The sequence below is a fragment of the Aulonocara stuartgranti genome, assembly GCF_965226115.1.
Source record: "Aulonocara stuartgranti genome assembly, chromosome: 7".
In the NCBI taxonomy this organism is placed as follows: domain Eukaryota; kingdom Metazoa; phylum Chordata; class Actinopteri; order Cichliformes; family Cichlidae; genus Aulonocara; species Aulonocara stuartgranti.
In genome coordinates, this window is record NC_138945.1 from 39,102,706 (window position 1) to 39,122,962 (window position 20,257).

General features: G+C 39.7%; 1 protein-coding gene across 1 annotated transcript; it reads left to right on the plus strand.

Annotated features, from left to right (window-relative positions):
- Window positions 1-2,741: 2,741 nt before the first annotated feature.
- LOC309712003 (uncharacterized protein) lies at window positions 2,742-6,018 on the plus strand. Its single transcript, XM_082542593.1, has 4 exons — window positions 2,742-3,126; window positions 3,824-3,878; window positions 4,095-4,148; window positions 4,626-6,018. The coding sequence occupies exons 1-4, from the start codon at window positions 2,884-2,886 to the stop codon at window positions 5,009-5,011; spliced, it is 738 nt and encodes a 245-aa protein (XP_082398719.1). The 5' UTR covers window positions 2,742-2,883; the 3' UTR covers window positions 5,012-6,018.
- The last annotated feature ends 14,239 nt before the right edge of the window (window positions 6,019-20,257 follow it).

The window sequence follows — 20,257 nt, forward strand, 5'->3', positions numbered from 1 at the left end:
GGTGTCTTTTATACAGATGATGAGTTCAAACAGGTGCCATTCATACAGGTAACGAGTGGGGGACAGAAAAGCGTCTTACAGAAGACGTTACAGGTCTGTGAGAGCCAGAGATTTTCCATGTTTGAGGTGACCAAATATTTATTTTCCACCCTAATTTACGAATAAATTCTTTACAAATCCTACCATGTGGATTCATGGATTTTTTTTTCACATTCTGTCTCTCACAGTTGAAGAGTACCTCTGGTGCAAATTACTGACCTCTGTCATCATTTTAAGTGGGGGAACTTGCACAATCGGTGGCTGACTAAATACTTTTTTGCCCCACTGTATATGACTAATAATTTCCCAAACTAACCCAGATTAGGTCCATAGAAAAACCTAATTTGAGCATTTTAACAGTCAGTTAATAGTAACACCTAACAAAAAAGACAAGTTCACATATTTACTCAAAGACATGCTCGTTTTAGAGAGTTTCTTAAAACAGAGGTAGCTTAGTCTCACAAAAAACGCTTAAACTACCCAGGAGTCCCTGTACCATAGATATATTTAGTCTCTTAACACCTACCAGGCCATAAGCACATCTAGGGTTAGGCTTCTGTTAGTCATATATTAACTCAAGCATTACAATTACAACAGTTACAACAAGCAGCAAAAGTCCCTTAGAGGTGCATAATAACTGAACACAAACACTACCCTCACAGTTTTTAAAACAAATAAATCCTAAAGAATTTTGGGGTGTGGCAGAACACAGTGTTTTCCAGGAGAGGCAGCTTCCTTCAGGCAATACCTGGGTAAATGTGTCATTACTCTGACTTCTAGATCAAACCACGCATGGGTGGAATGCAAAAGTATAGTTCATATGATTGCCGTGGCATACATATATAATATATATAACTAATCAACTGACCTATTGGTGGTTTGATCTTTAGGCAGGTATGCACCAACCTGCATATGAGATGTCTGAGATAATGACTTAGGAGGACTCATAGATAACTTTTGAATCAAACTGAAACCATTTTTAGCAAAGATGGTAAGGAGCCCTTTAGACCCCTGTTAGACATCTATTCAACAGGAAGCTTCTCAGTGGATGATCACAATGAATTCAAGTCTTATAGCCTGAAATAGCCTGAAAAGACAGCAAGAGAGCATTTGAAACGGATCCATATTATGACTGGCTTTTGTTTCATCATCTTTGTTTTTTTTCTCAGTTTGCTTTTTCATTTTTCATTCTGTAAAGACATTTTCAGCTTGCTGTTCCAAAAATTTTATAAACAGCAGTGGACACTAACTAAATCCTAACCCTATGAGGGTCACTAATGACAAAGCCGATGTTGAGAGCTTTGAAAAAGGCATTTTTTGCATTTCTGAAATAGTGTGGTCAGTGGACTGGTAGTTACAACACGTTTCTAAATAATCACTCAAAGTGCTTTGTACTAACAGCCTCATTCACCAAACAACACACATATCAATGCAATGCTTTTTATTTAATGCCTGAGCACTTTGCATAACACACACACACAAACATATCTGGGAACCCAGGGCTCAGTATCTTAGGACATTCATGCTGACTGACTCATCACCCTTCCAATTAATAAATAACCTACTCTACCTCCTGAGCCTTCCTCCACACTTGTTATGTGAACCAAAGTGAAACTAATTTTAGCATAGATAGTTATGAATCATTTGGACGTGTAATCAGGTTGTATTCAGTCTTTGCAGTAGCCTTAAAAAGCAGCTTATCAATTTTCAACCAAATGCGGATTTAACTGCATGACAGCAGCTCATGGGCAAGACATGTAGGTTATTGTTTTCTTAGTCACACACTATGTTAATGTTATCTTACAAATGAATTCACTGGTATTAAACATTTTCTGATGAAACATTTCTAACTGGGCATTTCACTTTGGTTAAAAAAAAAAAACTGCATAAAAAGGAGTGGATGCTATTGAAACCCAAACTCTACCCAGAACCAGTTAGGTTTGAATTTTTCTTTTTTTTTAAAGTAAGGAGGCAAAGGTCTGTGTGTGCAATTTCAAAATGGGGTGATCTAGACTTTGACATTTGAAATGTAAGCCTTTTTAATCTTGATGTCTCTGTGTTATTTATCTGTCTGATAACATAGAATAAAGTCTTTGCAAAACCCTGAAAAAACAACATATCATTTGTGACTTTTAACCACTTGTTGGGTTTATGGTTAGTTTTTTCATAGACTAGAAGGCATTACCTTTTCCATTAAATCATATAGATTTATTTTGGCATCATTTTCATGTTTCAATTAGGCAAACAAGTATACACAAAGGAGCAACCCTACCCTGTACTGTAGATGAGATAAAACAAACAAACAAACAAACATCTGTTTTAGATGTGATGCAATAAACTTTCACTTTTTAATCCGGTTTAATCTCTTTAAGATCTGACAGTTATGTATCATTTAGACGTCTGTTAAACCACAGATGAACAGAAAACTTGAGTAGGTAAAGGACTGGAATGAATTCAAGCCTTAAAAAAAGCCATTGGCAGACTTTTTTCTTTTACGAGTGCATGTCTAGGTAAACAGAGACTCTTCTTTAGCACCACAGCCTGAGTCATAACTGTGAAAAAAAAATCTTTTGACTTGTTGGAATCAGATGAGGAAACAAGCTGAATGTAAAGAGCAACACATGACACATTATAACCGGACTCTAGTCTAGTGAACGTGGGTCAGTGTGGGAAGTGGTGTATGCTCCTCCTCACTCTCTCTCCTCTCCCTTCCTGTCTGCACGAAGGGACAGATGAGGTAATTCCAGTTTTTTTGGTGTAGGCGTTTAGCTGCTATAAGAGTGTGTGCATGTATCAGTCAGAAGCAGCTTTATTCCTAGACCAGTCTCTCTTGTTGAAGACATTATGGGACAGAAAGTGATGGGACCCACCGTACCTGCTGGGGCTGCCTGTGGGGATGCTTTGATAAATGTGAGCTCAGACGAATCTGTGCTGATCCTCATCAATCACTGCCGGGACATGAAGAGGCAGGAGGCGAGGCTCCGGCTAATCACTCTGCTCCTTCTGCTCGGCTGTACTGCACTGTTTGTTTACAGCACGTGTGCTAATTTAGGGCAGCATGGAAAATCTGGATCCAGCAGAGACGGGGTGAGTTGTTTTTTCCTTGGAGACTTTAGTCTGTCTGAAGCAGTGATGCGACAGACTTACCTTAGCAGGAATGTTGACTGCAATTCTATCAAACCTTTTTGCATTGCACTTAAATCATAAACGCATTTCGGACAGATTACGCTGTCTAACTTGTCTGATAAAGTCGACTCATACAGACATTGATAGATGTGCCCAGATTGTGGTATTGTGTTTTGTGGTGCTATATTATTGATTGCCGTGTGTGCGCACTTCATGACAGATTTTATTTTAATAGTAAGGAAACTGTACTGGCTGGTATCACTGAAAACACGAGAGCTGATTGTTTTGATTTGCGCCCGATCCCTCTGAGCAACATTCCTGTGATTCTTGTGCTCCCTGCATTTGAGTTTCTAGTATTTCAGCTTCTTAGCAGACAGTTACGCAGGTTTTGCTCCAACAACAGTGTGTTGCTGATTTTTATTACTGTTTTTAACTGTAGTGTTAAACACATATCCGCCAGTTAAAGTTATTTTTACGAGCACAAGCATGCTGTGGGCTCTTTTTCTTACAGGTTAACATAGTTTAATGAATTTTGTGTTGCTGGACATAAGTTTTCAAATTTTTGCGTGAATACAAATTTTTAAAAACAGACCATCAATGACTGCAAAGCTCTACACGACTCAAGGTTTTATTAAAGTTAATTCTCCTTTATTCCCAGAGTGCAGAAGACCAAACTCCAGCCTACTCAAAGCAAGAGAGAGGGTGCCCTGAAGGTATGTCATGTCTTTTAATCTATTTTTAATTATATGTGTTGTTACTGGGAATACATGTATTTCAAGCTGCTCTGTTCGCCAGTCTTTTTGGCTAATCTCCCATACTGTACCTGAAAGAACACACTCACGCTTGTGTTTGCTTTATGCAAACACTTTCTCCAAGATATTATAACAAGGGAAAACAACTCATTTCAGTTTCTCTCTTCTTCTGTCTAGTTCCACATGCAGAAACTGTTCAAAGGCAAGCGGAAACACAGAAAATTCATCTCCGTAAGTGTCTCATGTTAGTTTACACCATCTATGTTGTGCTTTCCATGTGTTTATATGTAACTGTGTGAGGTATTAAAGAGCTCTCAGAGGGATATGAACAAATCCTTAATTGCATACAGTTATAGATTATAGAATTATAGCTATAGATTGAGGGGGACAATCCAGCTGTGCATAAATACTTGAAAATCTGCAGCATGAAAAGCTGGAATGTACTTAAAGGTTAGACGAGCCTCCGGGCTCAGAGGCAGCTAAAACAAATAGAAACACAATAGAAAAGGTTGTGCTGTTTCGTCAGAATCAGAATCTTTATTGTCATTGTGCTTTAAGAACAACGAAAATTATATGCAAACCCTTTTAGCGCAAGCGAAAAGAGCACCCTTTTAAGAGAAACAAAAAGAATACATATACAATAAGTTAAAAAAGGATCTCAGGATGTGAGTGATTCAGTGACTCACAGGCTGATATCCTCTCTTGCAGAGTCTACCGGCAAGGCTAATGGATCTTACATCACGTGGGCTCCTATACTGGGAAAAATGAACTACAACAAAGAGAAGAATGCCATTGTGATTCCCACGACTGGTATCTACTTCATCTACCTGAGGTTTACTTTAAGCTGTAATGATGATGTGAAAGGTTCCGAATTCCAGAAATTCCATATACAGCTGCACCGTTGGAGTGAAGCATACGGTAAAGTCACTACAGAACTGGATGCCTGGGAGAGTGTCAAGTGTCAGACAAAAGACTACCAGACCTTGTTTGTGGGGCAGCTTTTTGACCGGTTAGATGGAGAATTTTTGAGCGTGAAAGTCATAGATGGCTACAACCTGATCAAGACATCCTTTTTTGGCGCTTTTCTCCAATAATTATTGTACGTGATCATGGTCTCATTCTTAATGCATTTACTTTTTAAGTTAATATAACTTGGTGTTCTATAGGGTTAGGGTTGTGTTTGGTTTGGTTTTAGCCACATGCTAAATAGGCTAATTTCCAGAAACAAGACAAATTTGCCTTTCAGATGTATTATCATATATTCAATGAGGCCACGTAATTTGAAGGGCATGTTAATTGCATCCTAACCTTAGATGGGTCACTGGTAACCTGGTGAATGTTAAGGTTAAAATTTAAACAGTTGTATGCTTTATATTTTTAATCCTGGAACTTAAAGTGCCCTTATGCAAGCCCCTCAGTTCCTCCTGAACCATCCAGTTTGGGGTTTCAGTCTTTCGTTGTGGTTCAAGAGGCAGGTGCTCCACATAAGGGTAATTTCAGTTCATCAGCTTTAAAGACTGAGCATACAAAATGTGTGTGTGTGGTTCTTGTTTTTGAATTTGCACTGAAAAATGGTTTAAAATATTTAAAGAGAATTAATTTCTATTACATTAAATAGATGCAGACATATACCAATATTTTTGAGATATTTAATGAAACCATACCCTCTGCTGTTAAAATTGAAGACCATTATTTATTTTCAGATTACCCACTCATTTATCAATCGTACATGTTTATCCTGTTCCAGTTTGTTATCCCAGTTTGTTATCCCAGAGCTATCTTAGCATGAGATGCTACTGTTGTTTAGTTATTTTGTTAGCCTAGCACCAGCCTTTCAAATAAACCTCTTAGATTTTTCGTACATGCCTAATAACTTTTGTAAGTCTTTATGTGTGTGTGTGTGTGTGTGTGTGTGTGTGTGTGTGTGTGTGTGTGTGTGTGTGTGTGTGTGTGTGTGTGTGTGTTCAAAAGCCAAACAGAAATGTGTTAATGTTTAAAGAAACCACCACACCAGATATGAACAGACAGGTTTTTGTATTGCTTGTACTCAGGGACGCTTTGGGGAAAAAATGAAACTCTACTAATAAAAGCACAAAACTTACTGATGCTTGTCTCTTGCTTCTTATTTTATTCATATTTTATTGTTAGTCTCATGGTGGTGATTTTCACACTGCATTCGTTTGGATTAAATGACTTTAACCAGATATTTGTTGATTAAAACCTCTTGATTAAAATTGAAACTTTTTTCCACATGACTGTTTGTGCTTTCTACAAGTATTACAGATCACAGCAGGAAATATATCAAATCTGATGCTGAATATCTGGATGCTTCTGGCAGGCTACACTACAAAGATTTTTTCTTATTATTACTGTTATTAGTAGACTGCCTGTATTAATCCTTGTGTCAGATTTGTGAATTTATTCACTGACTTTCATCTGCTTATGTAATAGTAAACTTGATGAAACTTGGAAGTGGGAGGAGGGGAAAGGGAATTGGAGAAAGCAGGAATAACAACATGTGTAATGCAAAGAGGTTAGTCACCTCAGCTTAAGAGCTAAAAATACATATTGAGTCAATAAATATAATGAACAGTGTGGGAGCTGACGACATGAAATGTTTTTCATGGCGAGCCTTTGAATCGTGAGATAATGACACGATTCACTCACATGAAGCTACACTTCAAGCTGAGGAAATTCCTCTGTGTGAGTAATTCGTTTATCCACACCCTCTTGCATCACAACGTTTCTGCAGTAGCGTGGAGGGTTTTGAACTTTACAGTGATAACTGACGGCAGCAATGATGCAGCTCTATTTCTTATTAGTAACTTTCCTGTCTGACCTGAGGAACAACAGAGTAAAAGCTTTAAAAGGCAACACTACCTTAACCTGGTCTTTTATAGAAACGCACATCCAACAACAAGAACAGATACAGCTTAGAGGGATTATCAATGTTATTTCTTTATAAAAAAAAAAAATCCGCCAGATAAAAGGTTGGAATTAATTCAAAGTATTTTCCTGAAGGAAAGTGGATAAGGCCATCTTCAGGCTGCAAGAAAAGGCAGAGACCATCAGATTTTTGAACATCCTGAAAAGAAAAAAAATGCATGTATGATCACTGGATCCTTTCAGTTCTATTCAAATTAATCTACAAAGTGCCACTTCAAGGAGCTTTACACTGACAGTAATACAGAGGGAAGCTCAACGAGCACTTTGCAACATTGGGATGGAAAAACTCACTTTAACAGGAATAAAACTTGCAGAACCACGCTCAGGGAGTGGTAGCTATCAGTCGTGACTATTGTAAAAGCACTTCACTCTCAGGAGGCAGAGCCTTCAGGTTTCAATCACTATGTGATTATACATTTAATCATTAGATATTATTGTAGGTTCTTTACCTTACAATAGTAGTGGCCTCAAGGTGCGTTATATTATGATTTGATGCTAAATAAATCAATCTGAATTGAATTGAGTTGAAACGGTAAAGTAGTTTTAAACTATGTTTTCAAAAAGTGCTCCAGGCTGAGTCATGTCCTGTTCCAACAGCTTGAGTAGCTGTGGCATTCTTACAGCTTCCTCTTTTTACTTTTTACTGAAAGTAGGGTTTGGCAATCATGCTCAGTCCATGTTCTATCAGAGGAAACGTATAACCACAACCTGCTGTCCAAGACACCACATGTATTACTGTTATTAATTTCTGGATGGAGACAAGACGCAGTTCAGCAGATTTTGTGTTTGTGTCAGGATGATTTGCATAAATACTTTCCCCCTTTTTTTTTTGGTTTAGTGAGCCATTGGTATGAAGGCACTGTCTGGAAGATCAGGGGTGTTTTGGTCCATATGCGAGGTAATATGGCATAGAGCCACATGAGTGTACAGAATTGACCACAGAACCTTCCTATTTTGCGGTCACACGTGTTAATTATAGGGTTCCAAAAAAAAAGGATTGTCACCAGCATGGGCATCTGGTCAGCCAGTGTTTCAGGTTTATTTGACTTTTAGATCAAAATTACTTTAAATGAATAACGGAAAGACACCCATGGACTGTGAAACCCTCAAAAGGGACAAATTAGGGTTAGACTTTGAATCTAATCAGTATCTAATTTTCCATAATCAGTCATTTTTTTGCTAGGTTATTTAAACAGTAAGGATACTTCAGTCATAAATATACATAGATAAGCATGTAATTACATCTTCAACAACAATGTTCATAAACTGTCAAGGGACATTAAAATTTGTGCCTTCAGACTGAAGATATGATGGATTATCCCTATATTTTATTGTTGGAGAAGGGATCCCCTTCTCCAACAATGGGCAGAAATGGGCAGAAATCTGTGCCATCAGAAACTGAATATGAATAAGTTACATTTGAATTTGAATTGCTCGGATTGAATCTGAATTGTAACTTGAATAAATGCTTTTAAAAACTGAATATGAATTAGCCTAATTTGAAATTCAATTTATTTGTTTGAAAATGATCATCACTACATTGAAATTGAATTTTATAGTTTGAAAATGATTCCATTTGCTTTGAAACCATATTTTATCCTTTAAAAATTTAGCTCTCGAATAATTGCAGATTCACTTCTCACCATTCAGTTTCAGTTCTACAGTAGATTAAAATGCAGAGAGCATGCCAGACAGGCTGCCATCTGAGACAGCATTGGAAGTGAATAGTAATTTGCGTCAAGGTAAGTACAAATGGAAAGGTGATTTTAACTGTGGGGGTGATGCAGTTAAAGCATATGTAGGTTGGAGCACAGAGTTTTGCCGTTACTCAGATACCATAACTGAAAGTCCCTTCACTCTCGTTTGCTCCTGGACCTAATGAGAAATGAATGATTTTAACTCTCTGTGTTTATTTAGTCATTAATCATTGGGCCATTTTACAACTGCCCCCTCTACTGAACAACTGTTTCATACTGTGTTTGCTTTGCACTTAAGTCTTGAGTCTGAACTCATGTGCAAGGCTGTCTCCACCCAATTATTTCAACACAACACTGACCTCTACTATTCCACTTGCTGTGTGCATTTCACAACACAGTTGTTGCAAGAAGTTCAAGAAAACTCATGCATTCAGGACTTACAAAGGTGCATTTGGGCAGTTGCATTCGCTCATATGGGAACCTCAAATCACAGAACTGCAGTTTTAGGTAGTAAAAACCTACTTTTGTCTGTTCCCTTGTCCAGGAGAGGTCACCCAAGCAAGTAGCTGCACATGTTTGATTTGGCAAAGTTTTGCACCAAATACTCTTCCTGTTGTAACCCTGAAGGGATTTGTATCATTGGCTGGACCCAAACTAGCCCAGTGAATGTGTATATCACTACACTATGAAGCAACTTTGTAGCTGAGAGTAGTATAAAAATAATAATGAATACATAAGAGTTTGCAGCTCTCAGTATATTTGTGTAAATATGTGTGTTTTTGTGTGTGTGGGGGGGGGGGGGGTTCTACACACATTTATTCTACAAGTTTTGACATGGCATCTAGAAGCTTCTATTACCTTCTTACCTACCATCCTTTTCGTATCATCGGTCGCATCAGCTGATGAGTTTTCACAATGCAGTATGAAGCTGTACCATTTGTTTACCCTTTCACTTACCTCATTTCCTGCTCTGGCTCCTGTGTTCCTTTGTTCCTTAACTGACCTCACCTCTTTTCATTTCTTCTATTCAAACTTTTCATTTGAATAGGAAACCGCTAAAGTGTCTATTTTGTTGTCGTCCAGAGCTAATTTCAAATTTCAATGTGTAAAGTTTTCACTGCCAGACATCTGTAATTTTCAGATTGCAAAAGGACCACCCTTGAGTTGTGTTGGCTATCGGTACACTGTTTACCTCAGCTGTCAATGCCGGATGAAAAACATCCAACTTTTATTCATCTGGAAGAGGCTATAAAACTTCGTGAAAGGAGTCTGATATGGTTCAAAGAGTCAGTGAAGCTCATTTCTGGCCAATGACAGCCATACTGAGGTGAGTTGTTAAAAAGTTCTGTCAGTAAGCACTTCTGTTTTTGCTGCCAATATCTGTGTTAGTTAAACTTTCTTTGAAGTGACATTGGATTTTGACGCTTGGTGAATAAACTCATGTGATGTGAGAATGCAATCAAAGGGTTTATCAGTGGGAAAGTGTGATTTTTAGGACACACACTCCTAAATTAGCTGGCTTCATGTTTGCTTTCTATTTAGATATCTCTTGTCAGATTTTCAGAGATAGGAACTTTACATGTCTAATCTGTTCTTAATATGTAACTATGGCAATATTGGGATGAAATAAGAATGCTTGTTATGGGCAGAAATCTGTGCCATCAGAAACTGAATATGAATAAGTTACATTTGAATTTGAATTGCTCGGATTGAATATGAATTGTAACTTGAATAAATGCTTTTAAAAACTGAATATGAATCATCCTAATTTGAAATTCAATTCATTGGTTTGAAAATGATCATCACTACATTGAAATTGAATTTTATATTTTGAAAATGAATCCATTTGCTTTGAAACTATATTTTATCCTTTAAAAATTTAGCTCTCGAATAATTTCAGATTCACTTCTCACCATTCAGTTTCAGTTCCAAAATTCAGTTTTTTGGGACTTACATCCGGTTCCGGTTCAAGAGTAATCGAGCTCAGATTAATAGAACTACGTTTTACTAGCGGACCGAAAGTGTTACTGACGGGAATCTACAGCATCTTGAGCTGAATAACACATTCTTATAATTTCACCCTCAGATGAGCCAAGCATACGACTGTCAGGGAAGGTGATGTAGGTACAGAGCATGTGAGAGTGGTTAAGTTAATGTCTCTTGTCTAGATGAAGGCTCAAGAGGGATCAATGGCAAGGTGTAGAGATTCAGTATCTTCGGTGGACACTCCATTTCTGGCACAAAACACCTGTAAAAGATGGTCGATTTAGGAGGTGACCCGACAACTTCAGTCTGTCAAACATAGCAATGGAGTAGTGTGTTTAAAAAAAACGAATTAAGCATGCACTCAGTACCCTAAGAATTATTATGGTAGTTAAACACAGTGACAGTCACATATCATATCACTTCAAACAGAGGTGATCCAGTAATGCTGCACTAATGAATTACACTAACTATTCACTTTAGCTAAAGTTATTAAGTTAGCTAAAGAGTTGGGATGCTGTGTAAGACATAAATAAAGCTAAAACAAAGGTTTGGACACTGTTTTGCATGTTTCCCTTCTGTAGGGGTCTCTGCAAGCATACAGGGCTCTGAGAGGGTACAAGATGACAGCTTTGGAATTCTACTAGAAACAGTCGATCATATTTGTTTATCAAAGCTGAATTCAGGGCAAACTACGCTAAATTAGCGTTTTGAGCTAACAGCTACAATAAGCATAAAAGTTACTGTACGGCTATCATTTGTTAACATGGCGCTTGTTCTTATACATGTAATACATTTATTACCAACCTGAGAGTTTATCCGCTGCTCATTCGACATGACGAATGACTTCTGAAGTCTTAATTCAGCTCAAGACACCGTAGATTCCCGTCAGCAACACGTTCGGCCCGCTAGTAAAACGTAGTTCTACTAATCTGCGCTCGATTACTCTTGAACCGGAACCGGATGTAAGTCCCAAAAAATTTAATTTTGGAACTGAAATTGAATTGTACAGGGTGGGCCATTTATATGGATACACCGTAATAACATGGGAATGGTTGGTGATATTAAAGTCCTGTTTGTGGCACATTAGTATATGTGAGGGGGCAAACTCCTCAAGATGGGTGATGACCATGGTGGCCATGGTGGCCATCTTGGATACAACTTTTGTTTTTTCAATAGGAAGAGGGCCATGTGACACATCAAACTTATTGGTAATGTCACAAGAAAAACAATGGTGTGCTTGGTTTCAATGTAACTTTATTCTTTCATGAGTTATTTACAAGTTTCTCTTTGTTCACAGCCATTGACATGTCGAAGAGGTTAACACGTGAGGAGTGGATCGAAATTGTGTTGATATCTGGTGAACGCAGTAACCAGGTCATTGCAACACCCTACGAGACCACCCATCTCCCATGCTACAGTTAGCAAACTGCTTGCTAAGTTTCGTGAAACTGGTTCAGTGTTGGATTTGCCAAAATGTGAACGCATGAAAACTGTCATTAATGAAGAAACATCAGTGGCTGTCCTAGCTTCATTCAGCAAGAGCCCACAGCGTAGCACTTGCCGCATGTCATTGGAGAGTGGCATTAGTCGAACATCCCTTCAGCGGATATTAGCTACTCACAAATGGCACCCTTACAAACTCCAGCTACTGCAGCATCTCAACGAGGGTGACCCAGAGGGCACAGTTTTTTGAAGAATGGGCAAAACAAAAATTGGAACAGGACCCTCAGTTCACGCATAAGATTTTGTTCAGTGATGAGGCAAACTTTTATGTGAATGGTGAAGTTAACAAACAAAACCACCGCTATTGGTCTGACACTAACCCACATTGGATGGATCCCTCCAAGACTGTTGGAACAACAAAAGTGATGGTTTGGTGTGGTATATGGGGTACAACGATAGTGGGTCCATTCTTCATCAATGGAAACATCAAGGCCACTGGATATTTGAAATTGCTACATGATGATGTGTTTCCCTCTTTATGCACTGAAGCTGGCACGCTCCCTGAGTTCTTCCAGCAAGATGGTGCACCACCACATTATGGGCGCCAGGTCCAAGCATTCCTAAATGAACAGTTTCCTGGAAAGTGGATTGGTCGTCGTGGGCCAGTTGAATGGTCCCCAAGGTCTCCCGATCTGACCCCCCTGGGCTTTTAACTTTGGGGTCATCTGAAGGCAATTGTCTATGGTGTGAAGATACGAGATGTGCAGCACCTGAAACTACGGATACTGGATGCCTGTGCTGGCATTTCTCCTGCAGTGTTGCTATCAGTGTGTGAAGAGTGGGAGAAGAGGGTTGCATTGACAATCCAACACAATGGGCAGCACACTGAACACATTTTATAAGTGGTCAGAAACTTGTAAATAACTCATGAAAGAATAAAGTTACATTGAAACCAAGCACACCATTGTTTTTCTTGTGACATTACCAATAAGTTTAATGTGTCACATGGCCCTCTTCCTATTGAAAAAACAAAAGTTGTATCCAAGATGGCCGACTTCTAAATGGCCACCATGGTCACCACCCATCTTGAGGAGTTTGCCCCCTCACATATACTAATGTGCCACAAACAGGACTTTAATATCACCAACCATTCCCATTTTATTACGGTGTATCCATATAAATGGCCCACCCTGTACATGTAGTGAAGCTGGATGTTTGATAGTAGTTTCAACACTGCTCTGTGGACTCATGGTTGGTGAGGATTAATTTTGTCGCAGTGGATCAACCAATAGTTTGATCAGCTTTAATGGTTCAGTTTCAGCTCATTCGCAAATCAATTACAAAATAACACCATTATAAACATGTATATGTAGTCATTTGTGAAAGGAAGCTTATAAACAGGCACTAGATATCAAATAAGAACCATGAAATACATTTGTGATTTCCAAACTTCATTCTAATACTTGTTCTGTAAAAATCAAACATAATATATTTTTAAAGAGCTAGCATGCTCTGTTTCACCATGTGTGTGCAAAGGGAATCCAGACTTTCAGGCGCTGTCTTGTTTTTTTGCTCGCAACTTTTTCAATTAGTTCTCTAAAATGTTTCCCAGACATCACTGATTTCACAATGTCCTAAACTATATTTTGTAAGATAGCAAAAAAAATGTGTTAGAATTTTGGAGAGAAATGAGGAGGTGGAGCAGAATTAGTCTATTGGTGTTTAAAACAACGAACAACATGAACGAAAAAATTCCTCACTGTGTAGAGCTGTGAGGCCCAATAACGCTACAATAATAACAATAACAATTACTGCAAGACTAGCTTCAGTCTATGTATTTGAAAGTTTGTATGGCTGAGATATCCCAAAATGTTACTTTTAAAGGTCAAATTACTTAATGGGAAAATGTTATCTTTACCAAAAAATGAACATGTTCACACCTTCCTCAACTGAAGGCATAATATATGCTCATTATTGGGGAAAAAATTGACACGTTTATTACTCAGGAGCTTTCTCCTAAACTATAATCAGTGGCTCTGAGAATTCATCAACTGAGTCACTGCATTGTTACATGAATGCTGTAACGGTAAGTCGCCACATTTCCTGTCTCCCGTAAATCATGTGTGAGCCTGCTCTGTAGCCCCAATTATGGAGAAATAATTCTTCACGTGGAGTACGGAACATGAAGAATAGCCTAGAGAACCAGCAGAACAAATCACAGAGCTCCAAATAACACTGATAATGAATGAAATACCTTTTTTTTAAAAAAAAAAACATTTAAATCTGAGTGCAATGTTTAACATGAATATCTCAAAAGAACATTAATGACAGAAGCCTGAAATTTTCACTGATCGGGATCTGTAATTTGAAAAAGACAGCTCAAAAATATTTGGAGTATTTGAGGTATAATTTAGTAATGTTTTTATTTTTGTGGTATAATTTGTCATGTTTGCTCACTCCAGCATGACAGTCAAAAGAAAATAGCATTTTCTTCATTTTTATGACTGAGAATTACATTTTAAAAATTAATATACAGCTGTTATTTAAAGTATTGTGAAATAAGCCTACATAACTGTATACATTTTTTTTTTGTTTCAGTGTTTAATTAGCCATTTATCAAATATTTTCTTAAAGAGCCTGTCCTACATTGCAGACCCTGATTCATTGTGATGCTAAGAAAAGACAGTGGAAATTTTAGGCTTTTTACTTTATTATTTTTTAATGCCCTGAGATTTCGGACACCACGGCGCCAGCTGCAGGCCCAAGGCTGGAGCCCACCAAAACAACTCCCTGATAACGACTGTGTGATGACTATTCTTCCCGTCCCATGAAGGCCACCTGGGTTGGCTGGCAGACTGTTTACTTAGCCTGATAGAGCGAAGGACACTGTCTCCGCTGAACTCTGGACACGCACACACATACACTTACACTGATAAGCACACACTCATCCCCCCTCCCTTCCAAACGCCTTCGATGCTTGTTTCCTGAAGGGGCAGCACGGCGGGTCTGTGTGCCGCGCTGGAATGGTAGCGCTGTGCAGGGTGGCTGCTGTGTTCGCTTCGGATTACTCCTCAACCCCCACCCACCCCTGTGGCTTGTCATGTCTTCACAATGTTGTGCTGTGGACATTTATGTGCTTCTTGTGCAGAGGAGTTTTTTTGTTTCCTGTTCTCATGCTGTCCTACCATGGAAGCATAGCATGAGTAGGGGTCTCTTTTTTTCCTCTTGTACTTTCCCCAGTGTAGTGTACATTTCAATGTTTTTTTTTTTTTCTGATTCTACCAATCTCTGACCTGTATCCCCATGTAATGTTTGTGCTATATGTGTAAGGTCGGGGGGGGTCCTATTTCACTGCAGGGCAACCTGCATGTGACGAATAAAGCTTTGATTGATTGATTGATTGATTTCAGTGTGCCAAAAAACCCCAAAAAAACCCCAAAAAAGCCTGAAAGTGGGTCCACAGACAATATTTACAAAAATATATATGTATAGATGTTGGTTTTTGTTAGGTCATCCCATAAAATTGAATTACTATAGTCAGGGTCTGCACTGGAACCTACATAACCCCAAAGTAAAGCAGTGAGAGGAGCATAGCCAAGGTTCTTTCTTCATAGAATAATTTTGCTGATGACATTTAAACTCAACTGAAAGGCAGAATTAATGGGACTCTCATGTATTAGCGTCTGAAAAGCATCTAATTAGGAATGACTTTATTTCTCAGCATGATGATGATCTCAAAAACACTGCCAGTGAAACCACACAAAAAACAAACAGTCACACGTTTTAGGAACTGTTTCCTGATCAGTAAAATGGCCTAACTCATGTGACTATTCACTTGTACCACTTTAATTAATTTATGAAATTAAATATCGGACTGTAATTATAGGCCAAGAAGATGGATGTTAGGGTTAGAAGAGGAACAGATGTGGCATCTGACCACCATCTTGTAGTAGCCAACATGCAGCTGAAGTTAAAAAAGAACTGAACAAAAACCACACAGTGTAGAGTGAAGTATGATGTCAGTCAACTAAAGATTACTGGCATGAGGGAGGAGTTTAGATCTCAGTTAAAGAACAAGATCAAGGTGCTTAATAAGCTGCACCAGGGAGAGGAGAAAAGCAGTATCCAGGCCAATTGGCAGACCATAAAAATACCATGAGAACAATCTCTCAAGAAGTGGTCGGAATAAAGAAGCACCATCATAAAGAATGGATCACAGCTGAGACCTTGGATAGGATAGCCATGTCTGGGCCCAAACTCCACTGCAGGTCCCTAAGTCAAACGATCACTGCAGCATTACTGAGAGTTGAAAAACTGTCTAAATCCTGCAATAAAATGATCAGCGTTGCTGCTTTACCAGGTGTAACAATTAAGTTCAACATCCAGGCAAAAAAACAACAACAGAATTTATGAAATTTAACGGAGTTAGAAGTTAGCAGGGAGTTAGCTCGCTAGCTTCCTTAATACACCATGTTCTGACTGAGAAATTGCTGAAACAAATTAAGACGTACAGCTCTGCTATCACTTCCGACATAAATGAAGACAGGAAACTAAACAGCAGTGATGTTTGTAGGATTACTGAAGTTGGTTTAGCTGGAATATAATGATATGCTAGTGACAAAGCTATGTTAGCATACGACTGTGCAGTTTTACGACTGCACAGCCACTAACAACTCCAACATCATTGTGAAGTTTGCGGACGACACTACAGTGGTGGGTCTTATCACCAATGGTGATGAGACGGCTTACAGGGAGGAGGTCAGCGCCCTGACCCACTGGTGTCAAGACAACCATCTCACCCTCAACGTCGCAAAGACAAAGGAGTTGATAGTGGACTTCCGGAGGTGCAGAGAAGTACACACCCCCATCACCATCAGCGGCGCTGCTGTGGAGAGAGTGAGCAGCTTCCGGTTCCTTGGTGTACATCTGGCTGAGGATCTTACGTGGTCAGTACACACAAACAAAACAGTGAAGAAGGCACAGCAGCGCCTCTTCTTTCTCAGGAGACTGAAAAGATTCGGCATGAGCCCCCGCATCCTCAGGACCTTCTATCACTGTGCCATTGAGAGCATCCTCACTGGATGCATCACCACCTGGTATGGCAACAGCACCGCCTACAACTGCAAAGCTCTCCAGCGAGTAGTGCGGTGCTCTGAACGGATAATTGGAGGTGAGCTTCCCTCCCTCCAAGACATCTACAGGAAGCGGTGCCTGAGGAAAGCGGGGAGGATCATCAAGGACTCCAGTCACCCCAGCCATAAACTGTTCAGACTGCTTCCATCAGGAAGGAGGTTCTGCAGCATCCGGTCCCGTACCAGCAGACTGAGAGACAGCTTCTTCCATCAGGCCATCAGACTGCTGAACACGTCATAGACACCTCACCTTCACTACTGGAACTTTAACATTATGCACTCCATACTGTACAGTAATGCCACTGTTTTGCACATGTCTCACTCTGTATATTTTATATATTGTTTACTCTATTTAATTTGTAAAATATGTGTACACACACACACATATTGTATCTTTCTCCACCTCTGAGTGAAGATAGCTCTTTCTTTTCTCTCCCTGTGAAAACAGCAGCTGGACCTTTAGCTAGAGAAAACTGATAGAAACGTTTGAAATGACCTGCTAAGACATGTTACATCTTGATGTTCACTTGTCTGCAGTAAGGCAGAGTACCTAACTTTCAGACTCCTGCAGTCATTCAAGTGCTGTGCCAGAAAAAGAAGCAAAGAAAAAACAAACAAACATTCCGAGTAGGGATGGGTACTGGTAATGGCACCGGTTCTGACATAAACGGTAGTAACCAGACCGAAAAGCAGCTCACATTTCGTTGCTTTATTTCTGTGCTTTTTTTTCCTGAGATGTCACACACTTTGAATTCTTGTTACGGCCGAGACCGTTTTGGACGAGTGACAGGACTCAAACGCAGGACGCCGAACAGCTCGTAAGTAGATTTTAAAAATAATGTTTAATGTTTCCAAAAATATTCATAAACAAAAAGGTGAGAGTGGACAAGTACGACGTTCCACCACTGAAACTAAGTAATGATCTGGTCCGGGTCAGAGAGGACAGCTATTCCGGGGATTGGACTGGAAAGCAAGTCACATTCGATCCAGGAAAAGGTCGGGGTCACTGTAACAGAGTGCAGATGTTCAGATACGGATAAGGAGACATATGAATATGTTGCTGGTTCAGAATCCTTCTTCGTACTGCGTACTTGCCAAAGGAGGTCGAAGATGACGTAGAGGGGTGAGTAGTCCGGGTGTGAAATCCAAAAAACTCCTGGCGTGGAGGCAGAGAGGCAGGTAGATAATTCGGGTATAGCCTGTGGGACTGCCAGATGGTCCAGCATCCAAATAGGTGCTCTTCGACAGGGGTTGACAGTTGGGTGTAACTGAGAGAGAGGCGCACAAAAAACAAACATACAGTGAGGCAAGGTGATTCACAAAATAAATAGGGAATGATGGTGGTGGCCTGCACTGACTGATGTTAGCAGAGAATCTGGCGAAGAGAGATTGAGTACGCTGGCCTTAAGAGTCCCCGGCTAAATTACCCACAGGTGTAAGCGATCAGCAAAAACACTGAGGCCCCTCCCCGGGGTGGAGACACCGGCTCGGAGGGAGACACACTGGCACACACCCGGACCATGACAATTCTAGCCAATCATTTTACCTTTCCGAGGATAGTAGGCGGGTCCAGGTACGTACGTTCTTTTAGAGCAGAGCTACAGATTAAAAATGCCCAAAGGAGGCTAAGCTGTCAAAAGTCTGGCTGTACTTCACAGCCAAAGATGCAAACTCAGCAGCCTGCAACAAGTGCTTTAAGGTGATACTGTGCAAAGGAGGTAACACCTCAAATCTGATGAAACACCTGGCGACGCATTGCGGGTTTTTTTTTTTAAAGCCGAGAAATGCACCGTATTTGATAGCTTTCTGCGAGACCTCACACCGAGCACATCTACTGCGGGTGTGGTGCCTGTTATCAGACCCGGAGTTAGCAACATCCCCCAAGAACCCGAAGAGTAGAGTCCCTAGGGCCCCTAGCCCTGCCAGTGTAGCAGAAATGATGACGGATGATGACGGCAAAACAGCTGTTCTTCTCTGGGTGAGTAGCTTAATGTTGTTTGTTGTGTACTCTAACCACGTTATTAAATTAATGCAGGTAAGGTGAACTAGCAAACACTGTCGTAGTTACATGCGGCTGTCTTCTTGTTTGATGGCAGATACTCCCTTCACCCTGGCCAAAAAGGCTAAAATGACCAAAGAAAAAGAGGGAAACAGTTAAACATGAGAGGTTTTTGGGCAAAGTTTGTGGGTTTTTTTCCCCATTGTTTAAGCACCGCTTCCAGCCAAGAGTGATGCCATAAATCCCCTATAGCTGCAGAAAAGGCTAACATTGTTATCTTTTTACAAAAAAACAGCTGAACATGAGAGGTTTTAGGACAAAGTGTGTGTTCTCCATTCTTTAAGCACCGGTTCGAGCGCCGTTTAAGCACCGGCACCGTTTCAAAAGTACCGGTTTGGTACTGGTATCGGATAAAACCTAAACGATACCCATCCCTAATCCCGAGTGATTAACACACAGAGGATTTCCTTTCATGTGTTACCATTTAGGCTCAAAGTGATTTGATGTTTGAAGGCTTACAGTGACAAAATAATAACTTCCCTCAAATATATGTTAAACGAGCCAATTTAGAAAACATAAGGAGTTGGAAGTACAAATATTTGTTTAATAATGCAGGGAATAAAAATAAAAAGCAGTCAGAAAAAAAAACCCCACATACTTGAGAATTCTGCTTAAGTACTGCACTTAAGTACAGTAACAAAGTCATTTGTTACTTCTCACCTTCACCTCCTTTAAGCAAATTTTAGTGTAAGTGTACTTTGACACTTGCTTTTTAAAGCCACCAACGGTGTCACGGTTCTGGTTCAGTGAGCCAGGGTTTTGTATTTTGAATCATTATACATTCTTTTGAGTTCATTATTTATAATTTCCAGTCTTTTGGTTTCAGCGTTATTTAGAGTTCTTAAGCTGGGCACACTGTGTTTGGGGGGACCGGCCTGAGTTTCGCCTTAATCGTGTGTCCTGCATCGTGTAGTAAACATGGGGTAATGAGAAGCAATTAACACCTCATGTCCAGCTCCCAATCAGCAGTCGTATGGTTGCAAGAAAATCAAACCTGTTTGAATTCCCCTTGGTCTCATCATGTTTAAAAACTCCCTGTGCTCTCTTCCTCTACCTCATTTCCCTTGTTATCATTCT